A 22,505-nucleotide genomic window follows, 5' to 3' on the forward strand; every position below is an offset into this window, starting at 1 on the left:
GAGATGGATTTGTGGAGAGCAGTGGAGACATTCCACTATAGGACAAATGATTACACAAACGCAGGGCCTGGGATTACTAAGTGGAATGCTGATGTCCTATGCCCTGCAATTAGAAATGAGTCTATTAATATAGTTTAGAGACAAGGGAGAAGTCAAGTGCTATCGGATGTCGCAGCTCGAGTAGTGAAGGTGAAAGGAAATATCCTGAATGACGTAGCAAATGCTGGAAGTTCAAGCACGTTTACATGAAAGCAAATGCTAAGAAACACAAGATTTTATTAAAGTCAGTAGAAAAGGAGGTGCAGAGGACACAGGAGAAAGGATATATATATATATATATATATATATACACATACATACATATATATATATATATGCCTATCAGGGTACTAATAGGTACTATACGACATAACTGAAAATCAATGCAGTTATATATTAGAGTTACCCACTAAATTAAAAAAATTCAGTCTTCCTAAATACTTAATGAACTGCAAATAAAAGCTGAATGTATAGGAAAATATTTTTTAAATAATGGGAGTGCAGCCATATTTATCATACCAAAATGTAAATGAGTCTCATTGACTAAGAAAAAGATTAACACATGCACATTGGATTTTTACCTCTCTCCATATTTTTTCTCTTTTGTGTCTTAGAAGCCAAGGGCCTAGGAATTAAGAGGATCAATACAAATCCAATGAAGAATTAAAGACTGAGAGAAAAAAGTAGAAAAAGAAATAAGAATGCGTCAAGGAAAACGAGAAAGGAACCACTCCCATGTTTTATGAACTGTTTGCTGCTGGGTCAGGAGTGAATTTCTCAAAAATACGTTATAGGACATAAAATCCTTTATGCAAAGCACAGGGGATTGAGGGAGAAGTGTAGAACTGTCAGACGGTGGGAGAGACAAGAGCAATGACATTGGTAGGCAGGACGAGACACCATGTGGGAAGTCCTCAGACACGGCAGGTTGGCATGATGCTACTGGCCATGGGAATCTACAGCTGAGTACACTGAGTAGGACAGTGTCTGGATGTAAGTACAAGGTGAAACTGTCCTGGAGTGTGGGCCACACCCCACACCCCACAAACATCATCTGGGAATTCGTTCGAAATTCAGATTTAGTTCTTACTCTAGACTTCAAAACTCTACTAAGCATCAGAAACTAGGATTTGTGGGCAGTTTGGGGCAGGTGTTGGTTGAGGTCCAACATTCTCAGTTTTGATAAACCTTTAGATGATGCCGGCACCCTCCAAGGCTGGAAAAGCAATGTTTTAGAAATTATCTGGGTTTGTGAGTTACTCAGAAGCAGTTTTAAAGTGTTGAGAAACTAGAACAGTGTAGCTAGAAGTACTCAGACAAGTTAAAAAAAGGGCGGGGGGAGATCTGGTAGCCAATTTTACATAAAAGAAGAGAATGAATACTGAACTAAGAATCACTGGAAACAGATGTGTTTCCTTTTCCATGAAATTTCAAAATATCACTTCCATTTGTTATCATCGAAGATTTATGAAAGTGATTATCGAATGAAATAAAGTCAAAATACTATGGTTAAGTTTGCAATCCTCTTTTCCTTTACCCCCCCCCCAAACAAAGCAATGGCAGTTTTTCTACTGTTTTGTTAAGTCAGTAAGATGTAACCATGCTAAAAATAATTTCGAACTTAGTGGGAGAGGGAGAGGTGAGCTAGCATACCTGCCAGACTAAATGAGGAGACTGGAAGGCAGTCTCCTATTATATTCAGCTTTCCCTGGTTATATCTCAAAACAGCCCATTAGAGAGGACAAGACTACCGGAAACAGGCAAACCAGGAGGGCGCTTATGGGTCCAGTAATAAGAGCAGCCCCAGTAGCCTTCTGTGAAAGGACAGACTGAGAACCACCAGAAGGGATAACACATTGTGGGGAAAACCCCTTCTATACCTAAGAGCTGGCAAGTGTAAGCTTTAAGTATGATTGGCAAGAATGTAACCATATCCCATCATAACTCATTTTCCTTTAACAGAAATAATCAGAGCAATCACTATTTCCTTCATGTTTCTAATTGTCTAATTCACTCACTGAAGTCATTTTCATCAGACTGTACTTCCTTTCTTGTAACTCCCAGGCAACCAGTGGTGTTTGGTCCGCTTTCCTCCCAGAGTTTCCTGGAGTCTCTTCAGCAGCTCCTGACATCCATCACAGCTGTGCTCTTAAGATATTATGTAAATTCCACTTCATTTTCTTCCTCTGCCTCATTCTTTGGTGTTGAGCTGTTGTGAGCATTCCTGTCCCACCTCTTGCTCAGGTGGATTTCATTGTAACCATAGACACTTTTCATCAGCCCGGTCTTCTAGGCACTGACAACATACTGACTCCTTTATTCCTTTATTTCCCCAGCCCCTTAAGTCAGTCTCACACATGCTCTATTAAAAATGCGTGTGATGTAACACACTTAAACATCATATGACTGAGGCTTCGTTAAGTTATTTACTGCTACTATCTATGACTGTCTGAATGGCAGGTGGATCTGCTTGAGTTCCTGCTACTTTGGAATAGATTCTTTTCCCTACTATCTACATGATGCTGAGATATTTTAGCCCAGATTTTTTAATGCTTTACTGATTATATTTCAACTCCAACAATTCTTCCAGATTATGTAAAAGAACACACACACACACACACCAAACAAACAAACAAACAAACAAACAAAAACCAAACAGCAAAAAATCCTCCGTCATCTAAGTGATGTAAGCTTGTCATTAACTTCTGCCACCACCTGCTGGTCAAAAAGCTGCATGTCTCATGAATTAACTGGAAAAGGAAGAGGCATTTGGGAGGCTTCAACTATTTTTGCATTACAGGATTACCTGGTAGCTCAGAATGGGTGGGTTGTTTAAACATAGAGACTCCAAAGACTATTTCTTACTGCATCATGAGTTATACATTCTGTATTAGGTAATATTTTATATTACAAACAAAGAAGCACTTAGGTCCCAAAGCCATGTTGACTATGAAATTTTAAGGGGTGTGGGGGGGTGGGGGTGGGGGTGGGGTGGGGTGGGGGACAAACGATGAAAATATTTACGCAGGCTTTCAAACCATGCAGATTAGTATGAAAATTCCACCCTGTACCTTTGTAAAAGCTTTCATAATTTTAGCCAGGATTTGGGAGGTCCTCAAAGTTTTCTTCTCCGCAGTTGTTAATGCAGATGCTGTTGTCCACTTCCCTGTCAGCTCCTAAGGCAGGCATCGCACTTTAAATGTATTCCCTTTTTCACCCCCTTGCACTGCTCTTTAAATGTTTTGACCAGTCCTACTAGGAAACATGACTTCTTTTGCTATTATTTGCTTCTTTCTACTGGAATTTTTTCCAAAGAATTAGGCTTTGCTAAAATGAAAGGTGGGGGAGCCCAGTTAGTTAGAGCTGAAGGTTTTGCATACATCAGAAGGTGCCTTGGCTCAATGATGTTGACCATGAAGCTGCCTGGGGCAACAGGACTTTCTGTCCTCAGTATTTCTGCTCCGACGGTTCCCTCCGGCTGCAGCATCCTTTAGCTAGTTTTGTGTGACAAGAATTCCTTACTCACCTTCATGTCTCCACACAAATGCCACCTTCTCAGGGAGGCTTCCGTGCCCTCCTAAGTGCATGCTGTGCACTCTTCATTTCCTTTGGAGATGGCCACAGTGTATGAATTTACTTATTAATTTTGAATTTCCTTTTTCTTCGTCTACCACAACAAAGCTCGCTGGGGACTGAAACCCAACTCCCTCACTCCCATCAGAGCTCTCCTGTCCCTACACCTTTGTCACAGAATAAGCAATCAGTATAACAGCTTAGTGAATGATTAGTTCAACCTTGGGATCACATTTCAACTCATTTGTGAAGTCCTTTCTCTATATTAGTTATTCTGTCTCCCTCTAGTCTTGTTTCACTTAATTTGTCATTTTATGTTGGATGAGATTAGTCAAACATAAAGTATTAACACTTAGGGAAAAAATTATTTTTTGCCATATTTAAACTTTATTCTTATGCCTACTTCTATCTTTTTATTTATAAGTTTAAACTCAATATTTAACTTAAATTCAATCCAGGTTGGAGTATTAGATGTGACCATCTTCACAGTTTCTAGAACTGTCCATAATAGGATTGAAAACCCTGGGAATGGCATAAATAATTGGAAACATGCCTGTTTCCGGACAAATGGCACAGAGGTAGATGATCTCCAAATGTCTGGGGTTTGGTTGCTATTCGACTTTAATGACTCGCTGAGACGGGGCTTCCCCCCCTCTCTCACTTTTCGAGGGGGACTCAAGCTCTCCGGCTTGGCGTTGTTTTCACCTTTGCTATCTGCTTATGACTGACAAGACAGATGTCAAAGGAAGGAGCTGTGCCCTCGGGCAGATTTTCAGGAACGACCTCACCGTTATCCGGAACCAAGACTCTCTCTTTCAGGTGTTTTCCCAGTATTTCCCTCTGTCGAGCTAGAGGCCTGCATTTCAAGGAGACGTTTTGATCACCCAATTTTGACAAGATCGAGCCTCTCACAAAAATAAAAAGCTTCCATCACCGAGAAGCAGAAATGGAGGCTCCAGCTCTCTTTGGACAGGCTAGAGGGCCCGAAGAGTAAACTCTGTAAGATGCAGGGTCAAGTTTGGCTCTAGCTCTCCCGGTTCTAATCTCTTTCTAGCAGTTACAGAATTTCCTAACATCCTTTTCCCCCAGGATTGGAATATTTACTCCTCTGGGTAATACAGTGCACTTCTACCACTTAAGAACCCAGAACATTCTATCCTCTTACAATGTTTGTTAAGACATTTCTAGATCCCGTTCTATATCACAGATGTCATGGGATGTGTCCCTTTATAGCGAATTCTACTGTCCCTAGCTTAGAATACCATTAGCAAGCCTTCATCCACAGGGTGCCCCTCTACAAAGGGTTGGTTCAGAAAACTACTTATTGTACCACATGGAAACGATTAGTTTTGTAGTACCTTAACCAGGATCAGCCAGGTCTGTCTACCCTCGGTGTCTTTAGCAAATACCGCACAGCAGATGCCTGAATCCAAAGTTACAAAGAACACATGCATCCTGTATAAAGCCATGATTCTACATTCTAGAACACACTCAACAACGACAGACATTCTTAGCATCTGGCGGCAGAGGGAGCAGAGACTATGACCTCATAAACTCCCACTGGAACAAAGACTATGACTTCATAACCTTCCATTTATCAGTTTCCTCAAGAGCAAACGGATGCATCCGATGGTTAATTCCACTTGATAGTTTCCACTTATGAGGACGTATTCACACCTGCGGAGGAGAGCATTTTTCATGATGCTCAGGCCGGCTCCCACCCTCATTTCAGTACGCTGAGGAAATGCGGTTAAGACATCAATCAAAGGCTAAGCAAAACTAAAGCTCCTGCAGTGACTACATTTGAGGTTTTTCGTAGGGTAGCGTTTTCCGCAACCGCGGGATCAGTCTCTTGCGGAGCCTTGTGCACGAGCTGCACACGCGCAAATCCCTCCCAGGTGGGCGGGAATAACACTCACCCCGCCTTTGGAACCAAGTCGTTTCCTAGGTGACCCAGCGGCAGCATCGGCCTCGACGCTCGATTGAGCCGGCCTGGGAGAGGTTCCCAGAGGGCCGTGCGCTCCGGGCCCTGGCGCTGTCATGGCGGGTTTGTTGAAGAAGGTGAGCGGGTGGAGGTCACCGCGGTGCCGTGGACGGGGCGGTGGGCAGCCGCGTCCCCTGCCGCGTGGGTGGAGGCGCTGAGCCGACGGGGCTGCGGAGGGGACGGGCGGGCTCGCGGTTCCGGCCGAGGGGCGGGCGGTGGCGGTGGCGGCGGCGGCGGGAGCGGCGGGCCCCCTCTCTGCGCGCGGTGACGCGTGGGCTTACGGTAAACAGCGCACTGTGTTTTGTTTCTGCACAGACCACTGGCCTGGTGGGACTGGCTGTGTGCGACACCCCACACGAGGTAAGTGCGGTGTGTGTGTGTGTGCGCGCGCGCGTGCGTGTGTGAGACCTTGGTCTTGCAAGGTTGTGTGCGTGTGCGTGTGTGTGCGTGTGTGTGTGTGTGAGACCTCGGTCTTGCAAGGTTGTGTGTGTGTGTTAAGTACGGTGTGTGTGTTCGTGTGTGTGTGTGTGTGTGTGCGCGCGCGTGTGTGAGACCTCGGTCTTGCAAGGTTGTTTGCGTGTGCGTGTGTGTGTGAGACCTCGGTCTTGCAAGGTTGTGTGTGTGTGTTAAGTACGGTGTGTGTGTTAGTGTGTGTGTGTGTGTGCGTGTGTGTGTGTGTGACCTTGGTCTTGCAGGTTGTGCGTGTGTGGTAAGTACTGTGTGTGTGTGTGTGTGTGTGTGTGTGTGTGTGTGTGTGTGTGGGACCTTGGTCTTGCAGGTTGTGCGTGTGTGGTAAGTACTGTGTGTGTGTGTGTGTGTGACAAATTTTTTACGTTGCCTTTGCCGTGGCCTCTTCGTTAGGACACTTTTCTTCTTGACCCTTTCCTTGGCATTTTCGTAGCTTCAGTTGTATGGCTGTTCTCAGCGCCCTCCAGGTCGGCATTTTCCTTTTCCATCCTTTCCCTGCCTTAAACATTTCTGCTTTGGATTTCACACACAGCCTACCCCACCCTCCACCCTAACAGTTGCCTCCTTCAGAATCCGTTGGGAAAAACCAAAGCCAAACCTCAACAGAAAATCCTGTCATTTCCCCCTCTTCGGCAATTACACCATTTCTCTCCTTCCCTGTATGCATAAACCTCGAGTTATCAATATTTACTATCTGCACCTTCTCGTTGCCTCTTGAAAATACCTCAGCCAGACCTGGGCAGAACTGTTCTTTTCCGTGTTATCCACGATACCAGTGATGCTAAATCTAGTCAGTTCACATTTCTCTTAATTGTACCAAGAGTAGCATTGAAAATGCTTTTTATTACGTTTATTTGTGCATGTGCCAGTGTGTGTAGGTCAGAAAACAGCTCTGTGAAGTTGGTTCTCTCCTTTCCAAGTGTAGGCCCTGGGAATCTAACTCAGGTCATCAGGCTGCAGGCCAGCACCTTTGAGTCTCCTGACCCAAGAACAGCATATTTGACATTTTCGATACTCTACACTAAGTATTTTGTTTACCGGTGTCAGGGCTTCTCAGTATCCTGGTTTTTGATTTTTGGGGTTTGTTGTTTTGTTTATTTTTTTCCCCCTAATCCTTTGCCCTTTCCAGTTGTTCCTCATTTCCCCACTTTTATGCTTTGTTGTGGTATTCATGACCCAGTTCTTAGACAGTTTTTAGGTTTGCTCTGATCTCATTGAGTGGAGATTTCAAGCATTACCTATAAACAGTTAATTCTTCTATTTCTGTATCAAGTCCTGACCTCTCCCCTTATAAAGTCATGTATGTATGTATGTATGTGTGTATACACACACACATATGCTCTCAGTGAGCATCTTCACTTAGATGTCAGGCAGGTCACCCACATAACCAGCTAAGATTGCCCATTTGAAGTGATACTGGATTGCTTTCATTATCTCACATCTCACTTGCTACTTCAGTACATCCTCTGGATTCGACCCTCAGAATATATCCAGATTTTGTATGCGCCTCACCACCTCCTTGGCTAGAACCACTTTTCTGTCGCTCTCCTCACTCCTGGTAACTGCTATTCCCGACTTTTTTTTTTTTTTTTCCAGCTGATTTGCAAGTGCTAAAATGAATCGTGTCATGCCACTTCTTTCTTTAAAACCTTCTCAATTTTCGGGCCCTTTTAGGGATTCTCCAGATCACTGTGTAACAGACCACAGTCTGCTGCTGTATCTTGTCTGTCCTAGGCTTCACAAAGATAAGATTTTATTGTGTGTTCACTGCTAGAACTCTGACTAATACATGGTATGTAGTCAGTGCATAGTGAATGACTCTCTTGCATTCTTGTGCATTTGTACTTCAGACTTGCTGTGGGAACAGAAGTCTCGGTTTTCTGTTTCTAATATTCTTCCTCTATGGATTGTATTTCTCTTGATGGGCCCCAACTCAGAGTTCAAATGTTGTTGTTGATATTAGAATCTTCTATGTTCGTATTTTCCAATAATGAATTGTGCTGAGTTTTTTCTCTAACAGTCTTGTTTGGCCTCCTCCATCCTCCTTTAGTTATCAGTACAGCTTAAGCCCTTGTTCTTGTTTAAATGATTGCAATAGCTCTATTACTGGCCTTGATTTGTTTCTTTCTTTAACTCATGACAGCCAGGTTAATTTTCCTAAAACCTGACTTAACTGCACCTTTTTCTTATGTCTTTTAGTTCCCAACACAAAGAGGCCCAAGTTCTTTCGCTTGGTATGTAGAACTACATGCAGTCTAACTCTTCCTCCTACCTTATGTCCTCGGTGTTTCTTTGGCATACTCATTTCTAGTCAGGTGCTACCCAAAAAAATGTGAGCACCAATGTGTAGGCTATCTTAATGTAATTTTAAGTTTTCTAGAAATTACATTAGAAATTTTTTTTTAATATAAAAAACTAAAAGTGGTATATGATTATCATCCCAGCACTTGGGAGACTAAGACAAGAGGATCTTCAGTTTGAGGGTAGCCTGAGCTACACAGTAAGACGTTGTTTCAATGGGAAAAGAAGGTTTTTGTTTATTTGTTTGTTTAAATTATTTTTTACGATTTAATGTAACATCCGATACACTGTCATTTTAGTATATAATCAGTATGAACATTAATGCTGGTCTGCAGCCTCTTTTCCAGTCTGTTCTTCTTACACCATATCTCCGTCTGAGTGAGGTGCATGTCACGTACTCCACAGGTGTATTGGATGAGCAGCTGCTTGCTGCAAGGCACAGCTGTGAATTCTAGCCACTTCCTTTATGGTTTGGTGGTTTTGCCATCTAGTCCTGTGTTTCTTTGCATGTAAATTGCTTCTTCCAACACCTTCGAGTTTTCAACTCCCTTTCTCCATCTAAGGTGGCTCAGATGCATCCTTTTTTTTTTATGAACCCCTCTGCTTTCTTCCTTTCTAGGATGCTAATATTGAGATGAAGACACTCTGTGGCTGGTACTGTTCTGATCTTACATCCTATACATTCTCTACATTTTATGATAAGGAATGAGGGCATCTAGATAGAAGCAGCTTGTCCAGGCAACTAGGCAGCGGAGCTCTGTGAATGTAGGTAATCAGTTCTTAGTGTTGTTTATTACTACCTCTCTGCTCTGTATCTTACCACAGCCTGCCTTAAATGGATTTTGTGTTTTATGGTGTTTATCATGTTCTCCTCTTGTTGTTGTTGTTGTTTTTTAACCAGTCTCTTCTATATAGAAAGCATTTGATCCATGTCCAATCTGTCTGTATATCCAAACAGCACATGGTACTTCACATGGCAACACTGGAAAAATCCATTCTTACTGAGAAAAGAAAACCGTTGTTAAGAAGTGTTGATTGCTTGTGATTATGGAAATGCTCAGGTGGAGGTCTGCATGGATCTTGTTTGAGAGGACTGCTCTGGTTTACATCTGTGTTTTGTACATAATATGTACATAATGATGACATAATGATGTCAGAATCTGCTTTCACTGTGCGAAGTGTCCCAGTTTGGATAATAAAGTAGATAGACACTTTTTTCTTTGCATTGTCATATGCTGATCATTCTTATTCTCATCTGAATTCCTGTAAGACTAGATGCATTCTTTTTTATCCCAAAAGATGAAAAAAATTTGTTTTTAGTTTGATACTCATGTGTGTGAGTGTTTTGGTTGCATGTATGTCTGTGTACACTTGTGTGCTGGGTACCAGTGAAGAGGGTGTCACATCCCTTAGGACTAGGGTCACAGATGGTTGTAAACTGCTGTGTGGATGCTGGGAATAGAACCCATGTCCTCTAGAAGGACAGCCAGTGCTCTTAGACACTGAGCCATCTCATCACTGCACCCACCCCAGCCTTTTTTTTTTTTTTTTAAAAACCTCAAAATTTGAATCAGATTGAAACTTATTAAAATACTGTATAAAAATGAATATATGCACTATATTCATAAATTTGAGAGGATAAGAATTAAAAGGATGCCAAAATTAAGAGTTTAAATCAGATCACAACTTTTCAGATTTCTTAAAAAAATTTCATGTACCGAGTTTAGATCCCTAGCAACCACTTAATTGCTGTGTGGGTGTGGCAGCATTTAGAAGACAGAGGAAGGATCCCCTGAGGAAGCACCAGCTAATCCAGTCCTGTTCATGAGCTCTGGGTTCAAGCAGTAGACCTCACCTCAATAAATAAAGTAGAAAGAGATGGAAGTAGATTCCCAACACCAAACTGAGTTCTCCACACACACAGGGTACACCTACACATAAACCTGTACACATAAACACCTGTATGCTTACACATGCAAACATGCATACAGATGTATGTATACTGCATACACATGCTATCCAACGTCTCCTAATTATAGGTTCCTGTAAGGTCATAAACAAGTTCCATACTTCCTGATTCCAAGAGGAAAGAACAGAGCACAGTTAGAACCACATCAAAGCAAAACCAAAACCCAACAGTGTAAATAGCTTAGGGTCTGACATCTGGAATGTACTTAGGATCTTCTGAGCGCCAGAGAGCTTGGAGTAGACCCACTCCTCAGGTTCTGCCATCCACAGTACAAACAGCTTGTCTGGGAGGCTCAGGCTGCTCCTTCCAAGTCTGCTGCTGTCTTAGGTGGTCTTGCCTTAGTCCTCGCATCTCTGATGTGCTCTGTACCATTTGTAGTACCCATTACCTCAAGATGAGGAATTCTGCCTTAATAAAGATTTGATTTCCAAAGAAGGCCATTAGCTACAAGTTAGTTTTAATTTAGTTTATTATTATACTTTTGATATAAGTGCAAGCAATTTTTATATGTATCACAGCTAGGAAGAATTTCCATGTTTGTATTCCACTTTTCCTTAGGTTGTAAAGAGTGAGATTGAGTATAGATATGAATTTTAGTAAAGCACAGTTTATAATTGTGAATCCTCTTTTAGTTTTTCCTGTGAGATACTTAACCTATGTTCTGTGTAATCTGGTGGTATTTTAACTTACTGAAATGTGTATGGTTTGTCTTTTCAGAGGCTAACAATATTGTATACAAAGATTCTTGATATTATGAAGCAGTTCCCTAAACATGTAGCCTACAGAAAATACACAGAACAGATCACCATTGAGAAGCTGGATATGGTCAAAGCGGTAAGTAGCTAAGTCAGTTTGTTTGGGTTGGGTTTATACATCCAGAAAGACATTTCAGGAATGTTTTCAGTTGCTTATTTAGCTCTTACTGTGTACTCTCCTTCCTTCAGTGCTATTCTGCCATCTTTTCTCCTTTGCACTCAGCAAGCCACCTGTATTTTGACTGGTTTCTGTGTGTGAAGCACTGTAGAGGACAGGAATAAAACTGGATCCATGCCCCGAGGTGACATTGCAGGTGTCCTTTGTACCTCTCCTCCTCGTCTAGTTGTCAGTGACCTTTTACCTCTTACTGTAGAAGCATCCATCTTGATTTCCAGTCACAGTAGAGAAGAACAAAAGCACAAGAGAATTGTGTCATGGTGAGGTTACAGAAAGCTGTCAAAGTAATTATTTTAGAAAGTACTTGGTCCTTGGTCAGCAGGCCTGTCATGAAGATCACAAATTCATGTCACCTTGGCCTACAGAGGAAGCTTAGAGCCAGCCTGGGTAACTTTATGAGACTTTGTTTCAAAATAAAAAGCTGGAAGTATGGCTCAGTGTTAGAGCTCTTAGCATGTATGAGCCCTAGGTTCAACAGCTTTGCTGTACAAGAAGAGGGCCACACTTGGTTTTCTTACCTACTCAAAAGCTCCACTGAAGAGTGTTAATACTGGAACTGAATACTTTGTTCCCAGAAATCTGTATGCCACAGTTATAATATGTAGTATTACTTTATTTAGAAATAAATCATCACTGGAAATAATTGAAGTTAAATAAACTCACAAGGCTGGGACCCTGATGCTGTAAGGACTAGTATACATATAGAAATAGACACCAGACAGTCAGGGCTTGCCCCTTGCCCATGAGCCCAGCGAGTGAAGGATGTAGGAGCATATAGCAAAGTGCCAGCTGTCTGTGACTTCAGGGAAAAACAAAACCCTCACTAGACCCAGTTATATTGTCACCTTGACTTTGGACATCTGCTCTCTACAACTACAAGAAAAGTCTGGGTTTTTGTGTGCTTAATGGTGCTAGGGATTGAACCTAGGTCCTCACACAAGTAAGGCAAGCATACCGTATGTATCCCAACCCCTTCCTTTTACTTTGTGTGTTGACACAGGGTTTCACTAAACTGCCAAGGATGGACTTGAACTTAGCTCTGTATATGACTCAGGCATGCCTAGAATTTGCCATCCTCCTGCCTCAGTACCCAGAATAGGTGAGGTCACACATCTGTATCATGAGGCTCAGCGGAAATTTCTAATGTTTGATTCAATCGGTCTATGTATTTTGTTATAGTGGCCAACCAAGTGGAGCCTTGCACAGCTTTAAATCACAGTGCTGGGCGAGAGACCTCTTTCTTATAGTTAAACAGCATCTGAGTTTTAACTGATCCTTAGCTTGCCAAGTCTGGAAGTAACTTACAAACTCAGTCTTTGAAGGAGGTTAATGGTAGCTTGATTTGTTTGAGGCACATGAACTGATGTCTTTTTCCCTCACAGAATGAGAATGTCCCTGCTTCTCACGGGTGAACTGTTCCACCATGCCCTTGGTTCTTCCTCAGCTTTCCCTCTCAGTGACCTTTGTCTGTTTATCCTGTCTGTTCTCTTGTTCCCCACTTCCACTTTGTCACTGCTTTCAGTACTCTGAGATACTTGGTTGGTTCCCATCTTACAAGAAAAAAATGTATCTCAGTATTTTTTTTCACTTACTATGTCTTTATATCATTTCACAGTCAATGTCAGAGTTTGCTGCCGTCACCTCTTCACTTAGGGACCTGAAACCTTTGCTCTGCTATTTCAGCTGCCTCCAAACCAATTATTTATTTGTAGTCCCGTCTTACTGATTTTGTGTCTCATATTGCTTATAAAGAATGCATTCTCAGTATGTAAATCTAACATCTTTCTCTTGAAAAATCCTCCTGTGGTTTTCTGTGTTGTGTGTCTGAAAGGCTGAGCTTCATCATGAGCTGGGTATATGAAGCCCAGCTTTAACTGATGGATTTAGAGGTAGAGTCCTGGTTGCAGGTTGATTTTGGCTTGGTCTGTAAGGTCTGCTGAGATCTAGCTTTTGTTTATCTTAATCCACCCTGTCATTTCCTGTTAGGACTTAAACTTTAGCAGCTTCAGGCTGGTTGGCAGTTCTGTTGAGTCCGTGCAGCTTTATTTTTGGGGTCACTTTATTTTCTCTCTTGAATGCTCCTTACCTTGTCTATCTGGTTTGAATATGTCTGCTCCAAGATCTAGGTGTTCCTGGGCATGTAGCTCAGGGCCTCACATGTGCGAGGGCCTGGTTCTGCTTTCCCATACCATCAAAAGTACAAAGTTGCTATCATTAACTCTCTTTTCATTTCAATTTATGGGACAAAACCCACCGGGATAATGACTAAACAGTTTAGTCTATTAGAAAAGGGTTTCCTTAGATAGTCTAGGTACCATATTATCAATTTTCTTAAAGAATAATGTACATGAAAAAATATATAGAAATTGTAAGTGTAGGGCTTGATGGATCTTCAGAATTAACATTCTAATTAATATACAAAAAAGTGACCTTCTATGTCACCAAATTATTTACTCCAAGTTACTACCCTCCAATTGATATCTACTATTTTGATTTTTAACATAATAGATTCATTTTGCCTGTTTCTAAACTCTGTAGGAATGGAATGATTTTCATACACCCATTCATGTCTGTTTTTTCATACTTAATAGTATATTTGAGGGAATCATCTGGGTTGCTACGTATAATTATAATTTGTCCCGTACCATTGCATATAGTATTCTGTTATATCTCAGTACCATAGTTGATGGATTAGTTCCATTGGTGGTGGTCATTTAGGTCATTTCTATTGTGGGGCTGTAATTTGTGGTATTTGTGACATTTTTGAATATATAATTTATTTATTATGCATTGGTGTAGACCTAGCAAAGGAATTTTTTTCTCATAACATTTTATTGTTTAATTCTTTTACTGGTGGTATAGAAAATATTTACAAAAATAAAATATTTGAAAATCTATTTTAGAAAGACTAAATAATGTGTCATATGTCTTACTTTTGCTAAGTATGTCAATATTTAATAGTTTTTAATATTAAGACAGAAGTAATCAAATAATAGAGAATGAAATGGATTTCCAAAAATCAAATTTTTGGTTGAAAAAAACAAGAGCATGGTGAGAGAAAAACTGCTTGTTGGAAGAGCTTTTATATATGGCTTTTTAACATGTAGGATATTAAAATATTCAGATATGCTTCTATGTATAATTTTTTTTTTCCTTTCTCCTTAAAACTGTAGGAACCAGATGTTAAAAAATTAGAAAACTTGCTTCAAGGTGGTAAAGTAGAAGAGGTGATTCTTCAGGTAAAGAAACATTGAACATTGAGTGTTTGGGCATCTCTTGCTGGTCTTGACTTGCAGCTGATGGCTAAGTGAGAACGTGGGTGAAGTTTGAAAGCCACTGTTGGTGCTGAAGGATGGGCTTTATGTCTCTAAGAGCTTGTGAACACTAACTCCTGCAGATTTCATTCTCAGGAGTCAGAGGTGACCTTTCTTGGTGGTGACTGTGTGGCTCTGAAGCTTGAATTTTGTAATACTTAACCTTTGATGGTAGAATACCCCATGATTTAGAATCCTGATTGTGAAAATCTGAGTTCTAGTAGTTAACTTCCAGGTATTACTCTGATAAATAAATAATCAAGTTTATTAAGGTACACAATATTTTGGGGAACACATTACCACCACATTTCCTCTCTTTTTGTCTAAAATTAAAGAAAGCTTATAACTAATACAAGAAAAACTATACAATATATACAGCCAAAAATTACATTAATGATGTCTAGTCCATTAACATTTGACAGATTCAGATAAAAACTCCATTACATATATTAACAATGTCCAGTCCAGTAACATCTGAAAAACTCAGACCAAAAATTTTTCATTACTTATCTTATTTAAAACAAGTAGTTCCTTTTTAAAAGTAGATTTCATAATCTCCCTTTTTATCTTAAATCATATCCATATTCTCTCTCTTTTCTTTTCATAATACATTCAGTAGTCTACCTTTTGTCATTTTTATATCTTCCCCTTTTTCTTCAGTGTAGATTCAATGATCTACATATTTATCCTATTATTTATCTTGAATAATCAATCAAATAATCTTATTTTCAAATTTCCTTTTATTAATAGGCTGAAAATGAGCTGAGTCTGGCAAGGAAAATGCTGCAGTGGAAGCCATGGGAGCCACTGTTGGAAGAGCCTCCTGCCAACCAGTGGAAGTGGCCAATATGATCACTGTGTCTGAAGGTTGATGCGAATTAAATGTGCAATTAAATGCTCTGTTATGCTAACCTGTGTCCGTGTCATTGACATCTTAATTATAGAAAAGTAGTGTGCGTGTCCTACTACCTATACTTAGGAAACAACACTGTATGGTAACGGGGCCTGGGAATCCTTTCACACTGGCTTTCTGTTTCTCTTTTCTGAGGTCACACAGTGAGCTTACTGTGCCTTTGTCGTTCCTCACTAAATTTCTCCTGTTGTGTTTGAGCATCTTTGACATTTCACCAACAGTGCTACTATAGCTTTGTTTAGTGGAGGGGACTTCATTGGTGTTTGCATAGGAATTGCTCATAGCTAATGTGTAAATGGGATAGTAATAGTCTCTGACTCTTGAACATGAATACCAGTCACTCTTCTCAGTACTTGACTAAATCACTCCACTCTTGAGAGTGGGATGCTGTAGTTTATCTCTACTGCTGGTAAGAAATCAGAAGCCACCTGAGTGATGTGACCCTGTAAAATAAGATGTGCTGGAGGAACTGAGGCCATGAGGATACTAACCTTTAGGGTGACATAAGCAGCGTGTCTCTAGAACTCATACTCCTAGCAGGCTCAGTTATGTTGCTCTTTGCTAATACACTTGGATACGATAATCACCCAGCCTTGGTATGTTCCAAACATACCCAAGGTCCTCTTTCCATTACTTGTCTGTCAAAGTAGCAGAGCTGAAGCAGTCACTGGAAATTGTGTGCCAAGATCTTTATATTGGGCATAGACAATTATGATAGGAGTAGCTGTCTGCAAGATTCTGTGTCTTAATCTACCCTTTGCACTTGTTACCATTCTAATGGCCCACACAACCTTACACTTGTTTTCAGTCCTTCAGTTCTTTTCTCATTTTACAAACATCCAGGTTAAGTGTCCTGATTTCACAGATGGTTCTGTTTGTCTTAGACTTTTACCATTGCTGAAGGTCTTCTGGACTAGTGTGAATAGTTTTTACAGTGTCTTGTTTCAGTTTTCTCAGTAGCCTTCCGATAACTCATATTTAAATTCTTACCATATTCCAGGTGCTTCCAAAGAGAAGCCAATCACATTTAGCTGTGCAGACAAGAAACTGATCTTCAAGTTTGGTATCCTCTGCCCTTGCTTTCACATCTGGACTTAATGCTGAATATTTCAGTTACTGGGCAGTCTTTGTTTTTGAGGGAAAATGGCTTCTACCTAACATAACCAAAGATGTATTAAGCTTGGAATGATTGTGAATGGGTGTATAATGATTTGATAAGGATGACAGGTATATTCGAGGACTATCCTGGACAAACAGCATATGGTACCCTAGTAGAATAAGCTCTGGGGGCTGCCACTTACTGGAGGCCACAGTCTGTTGAGTGGGATGCCACCAAGAGGCATTTTTCATTGTTCCCTTTTAACCCCATTCTCCCCTCACCTTTCACTCAGATTTGCAAGTTAGAAGAAAAAACTTGTCTTTTGCTTTCTCCCTTAAACAGTAGAGTGAGTCTGAGTGTCTTCAAAATGACAAAAGTCAAAATATGTGGGGCAATTCTCATGTAAAAGCTGGTATCAGCTGCTTTTTCTTGGAGCCTCTGGTTATACAAGTTATGTCCCTATAGAAGCATGTGGTGGGCCATAATGATAAATGCCCAGTTGCTGAATATCACAGGGTTTTTTTTTTTGTTTTTTTTTTTTTATGTTCAGTAACTTCAGTTTTCCATACAAACTTGTTCAGTGAGGTCCTAAATTGTACATTCAGATTGATAATGTATTTGAAAGTCTCTTTGGAGGGCGTCAACTAAAACTGGTTAGTGAAATGAAGTAGTGCAAAGAACTGACGTAGCACAGTCTGTGTGTTCACACATATGTGTGCTTGGGAGCCACATGACAACTTGGGATGTGTTGTTCCCTAGGTACCGTTCACCTTATTCTTCAAAAATTTTTTTATTTTACTGCTTTTTTGGACAGAATATCTCACTGACCTGGAAAGGTTCCCCCAGCATTGGAATTACAAGCATGTGCCATCAACCCTGGCTTCTTTTGCTCTGTAAACATAGCTTCTGGGAGTCAAATTTAAGGTCTCACAAATCAAGCACTCTACAGACTGCTCTTCTCCCAGGTACCTAGTGCGAAGTCCTTGTTTATTCATAGTACAAGGAGACTGGACAAAAGTGCTCCTAAGAGTTCTACCCGGGAGGGACACAGACTAAGCTGATGCTACCAGAACATTCCTCCATGAACGTGGCTGTGAGGAATTGGAACAGAGCAAATGACATGAATAAAGACAATATCTTTGGAAAGTGTCATAGAACTCACAAATTGTGTTTGCCACACTGCTAGTTAATTTTCAAAGCAGTCTTTGTAGTTTCACAGTAGCATAATCTATTGTTTTGGTGGCATATCTAAATGTAATTGATGATATATTAATTTCTGTTTTTTTATGACTAAATTGTAAGATATATTACTGGATTTCATGATTCTCAGGTTTTTTTTTTGTTTGTTTTTTGGTTTTTTTTTTTTTTTTTTTTTTTTTTTTTTTTGGTGTGGATCTTGTATGTTCCTTAGAGATAAACATACTACCTTGTTACAGAATGTCACATTTTACGCTCTTGAGCATGGGTTCATTTTCTTCAGGGTACAACAGGTCCACAAATCTTTTAAGTTTTAAAAATCAATGGAATAGAATGTTTTCCCATAGCTTGTTTGTAAATAAAACAAACCTAAGTGGATACAAGGCTGTTTCTGGTTTATATTCCATTTTAATATGAATAAGCATCTTTGTCACAGAAGTGTTGATGTATTTGATTTGGGGCTGAAGATGTATTGCTTAATACTATCTATGTACCCACATTCACCTTCCAAAATTCAGTGAAATGTTGAATCTCAAACATAGCTAACGTACTTCAAAAATTTCAGGAAATTTTTGGCCTTCACAAGTTCACAAATGATGCAAATTTAATCCAGAGATGATTTCCAAAACAATTTTCAGGTCCTTAGTGTTGTAAATAATTATTCTAATATTTTTTTCCTACTTAGCCATTTTTATCAACATGCATTTCCATATGGAATTACTTTGAAATGCTTGATTTCATAAGGCCACTAGATGGCATCTTTGTAAAATTGGAGCACATTAAAAGAAAGCTTATACATAAATGCCAAGGTGACTGAAGGTAGATGAGTCATTTTGAACAACAAGATCTAAGCAAGTGCACAGATTTAGGATGAAAAGTAAATCAAAAGCTTTGGTATGGCACTGTTTTCATTTTGTAATTAGTACTATTTTTCTATCACCATTTTCATTCAGGGGACATTGACACATAGCCATACACCTTTATATGTTTGTGAGAGAGAAAGTGAGTGTGTTCTCTTGATGTATTAGTAAGCTATTCAAGCTATATAGACCATCTAAGAAAAGTACACTCTAAGAAAGTCTGTTGTACAATTTAACCTATAAAGTTAAGTTCATAGTACATTCTCAATATGTTATTAGGACAGGTAGTGGATGTCAGGCTACACTTGGGAGTGGTAAGGACATGAACCTTTCTGCTGCCTGCTTTTTGCCCCATTTCTGACCCCTATTCCTAACCATAGTGCTTTCATTACTGCCCCTACCAGGAGGACAAGGAATGATAAACCTTTGAAGTGAAGGGGTGGGAAAGTGAGTGGTAGTGGAGAGATGAATGGAATTGTAGCAACAAGGTATACAGATGAAGACAGTGACTAGTGTGAATGAGGGAGTAGACAAGTTTTTAGTTTTATTAATCTCTTTAAACATCAGAGGATGTTGAACATAGCAGCACATCGTAGGGGTTTAAAATCTGGGCTGGGTTTAATCCTGGCTCTCTCATTAAATCTTGGTGTATTTTCTCAGTAGTGCAGCATTGCTAATAGCAGTCCCTCGATAGAATCATCGCACTGACTATTCAAAATACAGATATGGAGCTTAATGACACTGCTTACTAAGTGTTAGCTGCTATTATAAGATAACCATATGAAGTCTGTGCAGGGAACGTATTTGACCTTTTCTCCAAAACTGTGATTTTAAAACTTTAAAGAATTTGATGATAGAAAACCAAACCAAAACAAGAGCTTTGCTTTTCTTGACTTGTAAAGAGGAGTATTTAATAATTCTCCTTTTCCTGTTCTCTCTGGCTGCCAGGAAGCTACAGCAAGGGTTGAAATTAGACAAAAGTAAGTTGACAGTCACTGTCGTGATCTTGTATTCTTTTATCATCTCTGTCTCTCAGTGTTCACATTTGCATTTTTAAAGAAAATCATCTGTGAGTTTAGACTGTTACAGACTGCCTTTTCAAAAGTGTAAGAGCTCCCGGAGGAGAGCGGTTAACTTCGAATCATCTTAAGGTCTGGTTCCTGGCTGCTAACAATCCTCACTTCTGTCTTCTCCCCATTTCCTCTTGCTGCAACTGCGCGGGGGCGGTGCCCTGGCGGAGGAAGCTGCCAGTTGCTAGGATACGGCCAGCAACAGAACATCTAAGCAGGAAGAGGAGGCTTCTGAGGACTGGAGAAACCTTTTGGTCTGTATGTAATAGCTGTGTTTCTTGAGCAGGTAAGGGGACACATTTGGCGTCCCTCCTACAGATGACTGCTGCTTCTAAATGGGGGTGACTCTGGTTTGTGGACCTTACAGGGGTGCCAATTTCGGTTGGGCACCAGGACTCTCTGCTCAGGAGATAATCCTGAACAAAAAAACCTTACAAAGCATCACACCTCTTTTTGCCCCTTCTCTAGCTACTTCCTCCCCCCCTGCCCCCACCCTCGATTATGATATCTTCAATCAACACAGGGTCAGGATGGGCGGTGTACATCACTCTGCCTCCTGGGTGATGATCATGGTAATGCTAGAGAAGGAGAGGAAGGTGCCTGGATCTGGCCTTCGATGGAGACCGTTTCCAGTCTGCAAGGAATTCAGGGCCTTTGGACTTTTCCCAGCAGGCACACTGCTTCCCTCCACTCCCCATCTCGCCTCCTAATGAACACTTCAGTAAGCCTTTCTCCTAGAAGGCCGGACAGGCTCGCTGCCTCACTGGTATTCCAGATGCAGCCGGCTTTAAATGGGAAGAAATGAAATCATACATTAGAGGTGAAAGTGGCAGAGGTGTTTTTTTTTTTTTTATATTCAATCTTAATAGCTATTGTGTTTTCTTTTTAAATCATAAGACTAAAACCTTTTTGAATAGATAATATATAAAAATGAGGGAAATTCTTCACTCTTGGCAATGCATGCCTGTTAGCACTGGAGAGTTAAGGTCAGCCTTTGTTACGTAGTGATATGCTTTGTCAAGAGGTCTGCACCTCCACTAAACAGCGTGACAGACAAGTCTGTCTTATTCACTGTTCTGTTGCTGTGAAGAGACACCATGACCAAGGCAACTCTTATAAAAGAAAGCATTTAATTGGGGGCTCTCTTACAGTTTCAGAGATTAGTTCATTATCATCATGGTGGGGAGCATGGTGGCATGCAGGCAGGTGCTGGAGCAGTAGCTGAGAGCTATATTCTGATCCACAAGCAGGGAGAGAGAGAGAGAGAGAGAGAGAGAGAGAGAGAGAGAGAGAGAGAGAGAGAGAGAGAGAGAGAGAGAGAGAGACCTGGCATGGGCTTTGGAAACCTCAGAGCTCACCTCCAGTGACAGTTTCTCTAACAAGGCCACACCTTCAAATCCTTCTAATCCAATCAAAGAGTTCTACTCCCTGATGACTAAGCATTCAAATATATGAGTCTATAGGGGCCATTCTTATTCAAATCACCACATGCTCTAACAATGAAAACTTGAATAGCAAACATCTTTCACCTACCCATTTCTTTCCTCTCCACCATTCATCTTCCAGAGGTGTTCAGAGTGTATGTGTTGTGTAGCTGGCATGAGTGCACACTGTTCTGTGTTAACACTGTGTATCCCAGAACAGCTTCCTATAGGTATTTCCTGCTCTGCCTTATTTTTCATACATTTGTGTGGATGCATTATAGGTAGTGATGCTACATGTGAGGCAGTGTTTTTCAGCACATCATGAAACTTGGAAACTCATAAGCAAAAAGATTAATAAATTTTACTACCAAAGAATCCAAAACTTCAGTCTAGTAAAAGACAATAAAACATCACAATTGTTAATACAATTATAACATACAACAAAGGGATATTTAAATGAAGACACTTAATGTCCCAATACAAAGATGAAGAGAAATATCAAGGAGCAGCAATATCGTGTTGAATTTTAAGAAAACCATTTGGTGGAAATTGATGTAGATCTACATGCATTTTGACATTTTCACCTGATTGTAGGAACTTATTTTTTTAGTGTGATTAAACTTGTAAATAAAGATGATGTACATCTGTTGCAGCCCTGCTTTTTACTTGTATGAAATTGAACACAGTTGAAATGTTCTTCAGTAGAGCAAGAACAGAATGTAATGTGGCTTTCTTAGCTCTGCAATGAAGTTACTACACAATTGTTGAGAAAAATGAGGTAGAAATAAACGTTTAAAAATGTTAAACATAAGCTGGGCAGTGGTGGTGCATGCCTTTAATCCCAGCCCTCAGGAGGCAGAGGCAGGCAGAACTCTGTGAGTTCAAGGCCAGCCTGGTCTATATAGAGAGTTCCAGGACAGTCACGGCTGTTACACAGAGAAATCTGATTTCTAAAAAAAACCAAAAACCAAAAAACAAATATAATAAATAAATAAACATATAAATAAATAAATGAATGTTAAGAACATATTAAGTGAAAAACAAAACTGCATCAATGTTTAAAATATACAGAAAAGTTTATATATTTAATGATATATGGTTCCAATTATAAATTCATCCATGAACAATTTGCATAACACTAATACTAGAGTATTAACAATAAAAGGTTTCTTTTACTGTTTATTTTATCCTTTTTTGTTCTAGTAGCTTTATTTTTTTCTTTTAAAGATATCGTGGTCTCTTAAAAACTATATTAACTTAATAATAATTTTATAACATTAATTAAAAAACTTGCAAATAAATAAAAACACCACAAACCCAAATTTAACCAGACTCAAAGTCTATACAACTCAATGTACTTT

General features: G+C 40.1%; 3 protein-coding genes across 4 annotated transcripts in view; 2 read left to right on the plus strand and 1 right to left on the minus strand.

Moving 5' to 3' along the window:
* Asb15 (ankyrin repeat and SOCS box containing 15) overlaps positions 1-5,614 on the minus strand; it is a 50,318-nt gene extending 44,704 nt beyond the window's left edge. The window contains exon 1 of one of the 2 annotated variants that reach the window (XM_037203483.1): positions 5,532-5,614. The gene's annotated coding sequence lies outside the window, so the exon portion shown is untranslated. Of the gene's footprint in view, positions 1-4,970; positions 5,418-5,531 lie in introns of those variants that run through there. The other variant, XM_037203482.1, reaches the window with a different exon arrangement.
* Positions 5,515-15,496, plus strand: Ndufa5 (NADH:ubiquinone oxidoreductase subunit A5). The gene is made up of 5 exons (XM_028872977.1): positions 5,515-5,673; positions 5,912-5,956; positions 11,052-11,168; positions 14,441-14,506; positions 15,332-15,496. The coding sequence occupies exons 1-5, from the start codon at positions 5,653-5,655 to the stop codon at positions 15,431-15,433; spliced, it is 351 nt and encodes a 116-aa protein (XP_028728810.1). The 5' UTR covers positions 5,515-5,652; the 3' UTR covers positions 15,434-15,496.
* A 3,371-nt stretch (positions 15,497-18,867) lies between these two features.
* Positions 18,868-22,505, plus strand: part of Iqub (IQ motif and ubiquitin domain containing) — a 72,972-nt gene continuing 69,334 nt past the window's right edge. The window contains exon 1 of the mRNA XM_028872976.2: positions 18,868-20,006. The gene's annotated coding sequence lies outside the window, so the exon portion shown is untranslated. The remainder of the gene's footprint in view (positions 20,007-22,505) is intronic.

The sequence above is a fragment of the Peromyscus leucopus genome, chromosome 3 (genome assembly GCF_004664715.2).
Source record: "Peromyscus leucopus breed LL Stock chromosome 3, UCI_PerLeu_2.1, whole genome shotgun sequence".
NCBI lineage: Eukaryota > Metazoa > Chordata > Mammalia > Rodentia > Cricetidae > Peromyscus > Peromyscus leucopus.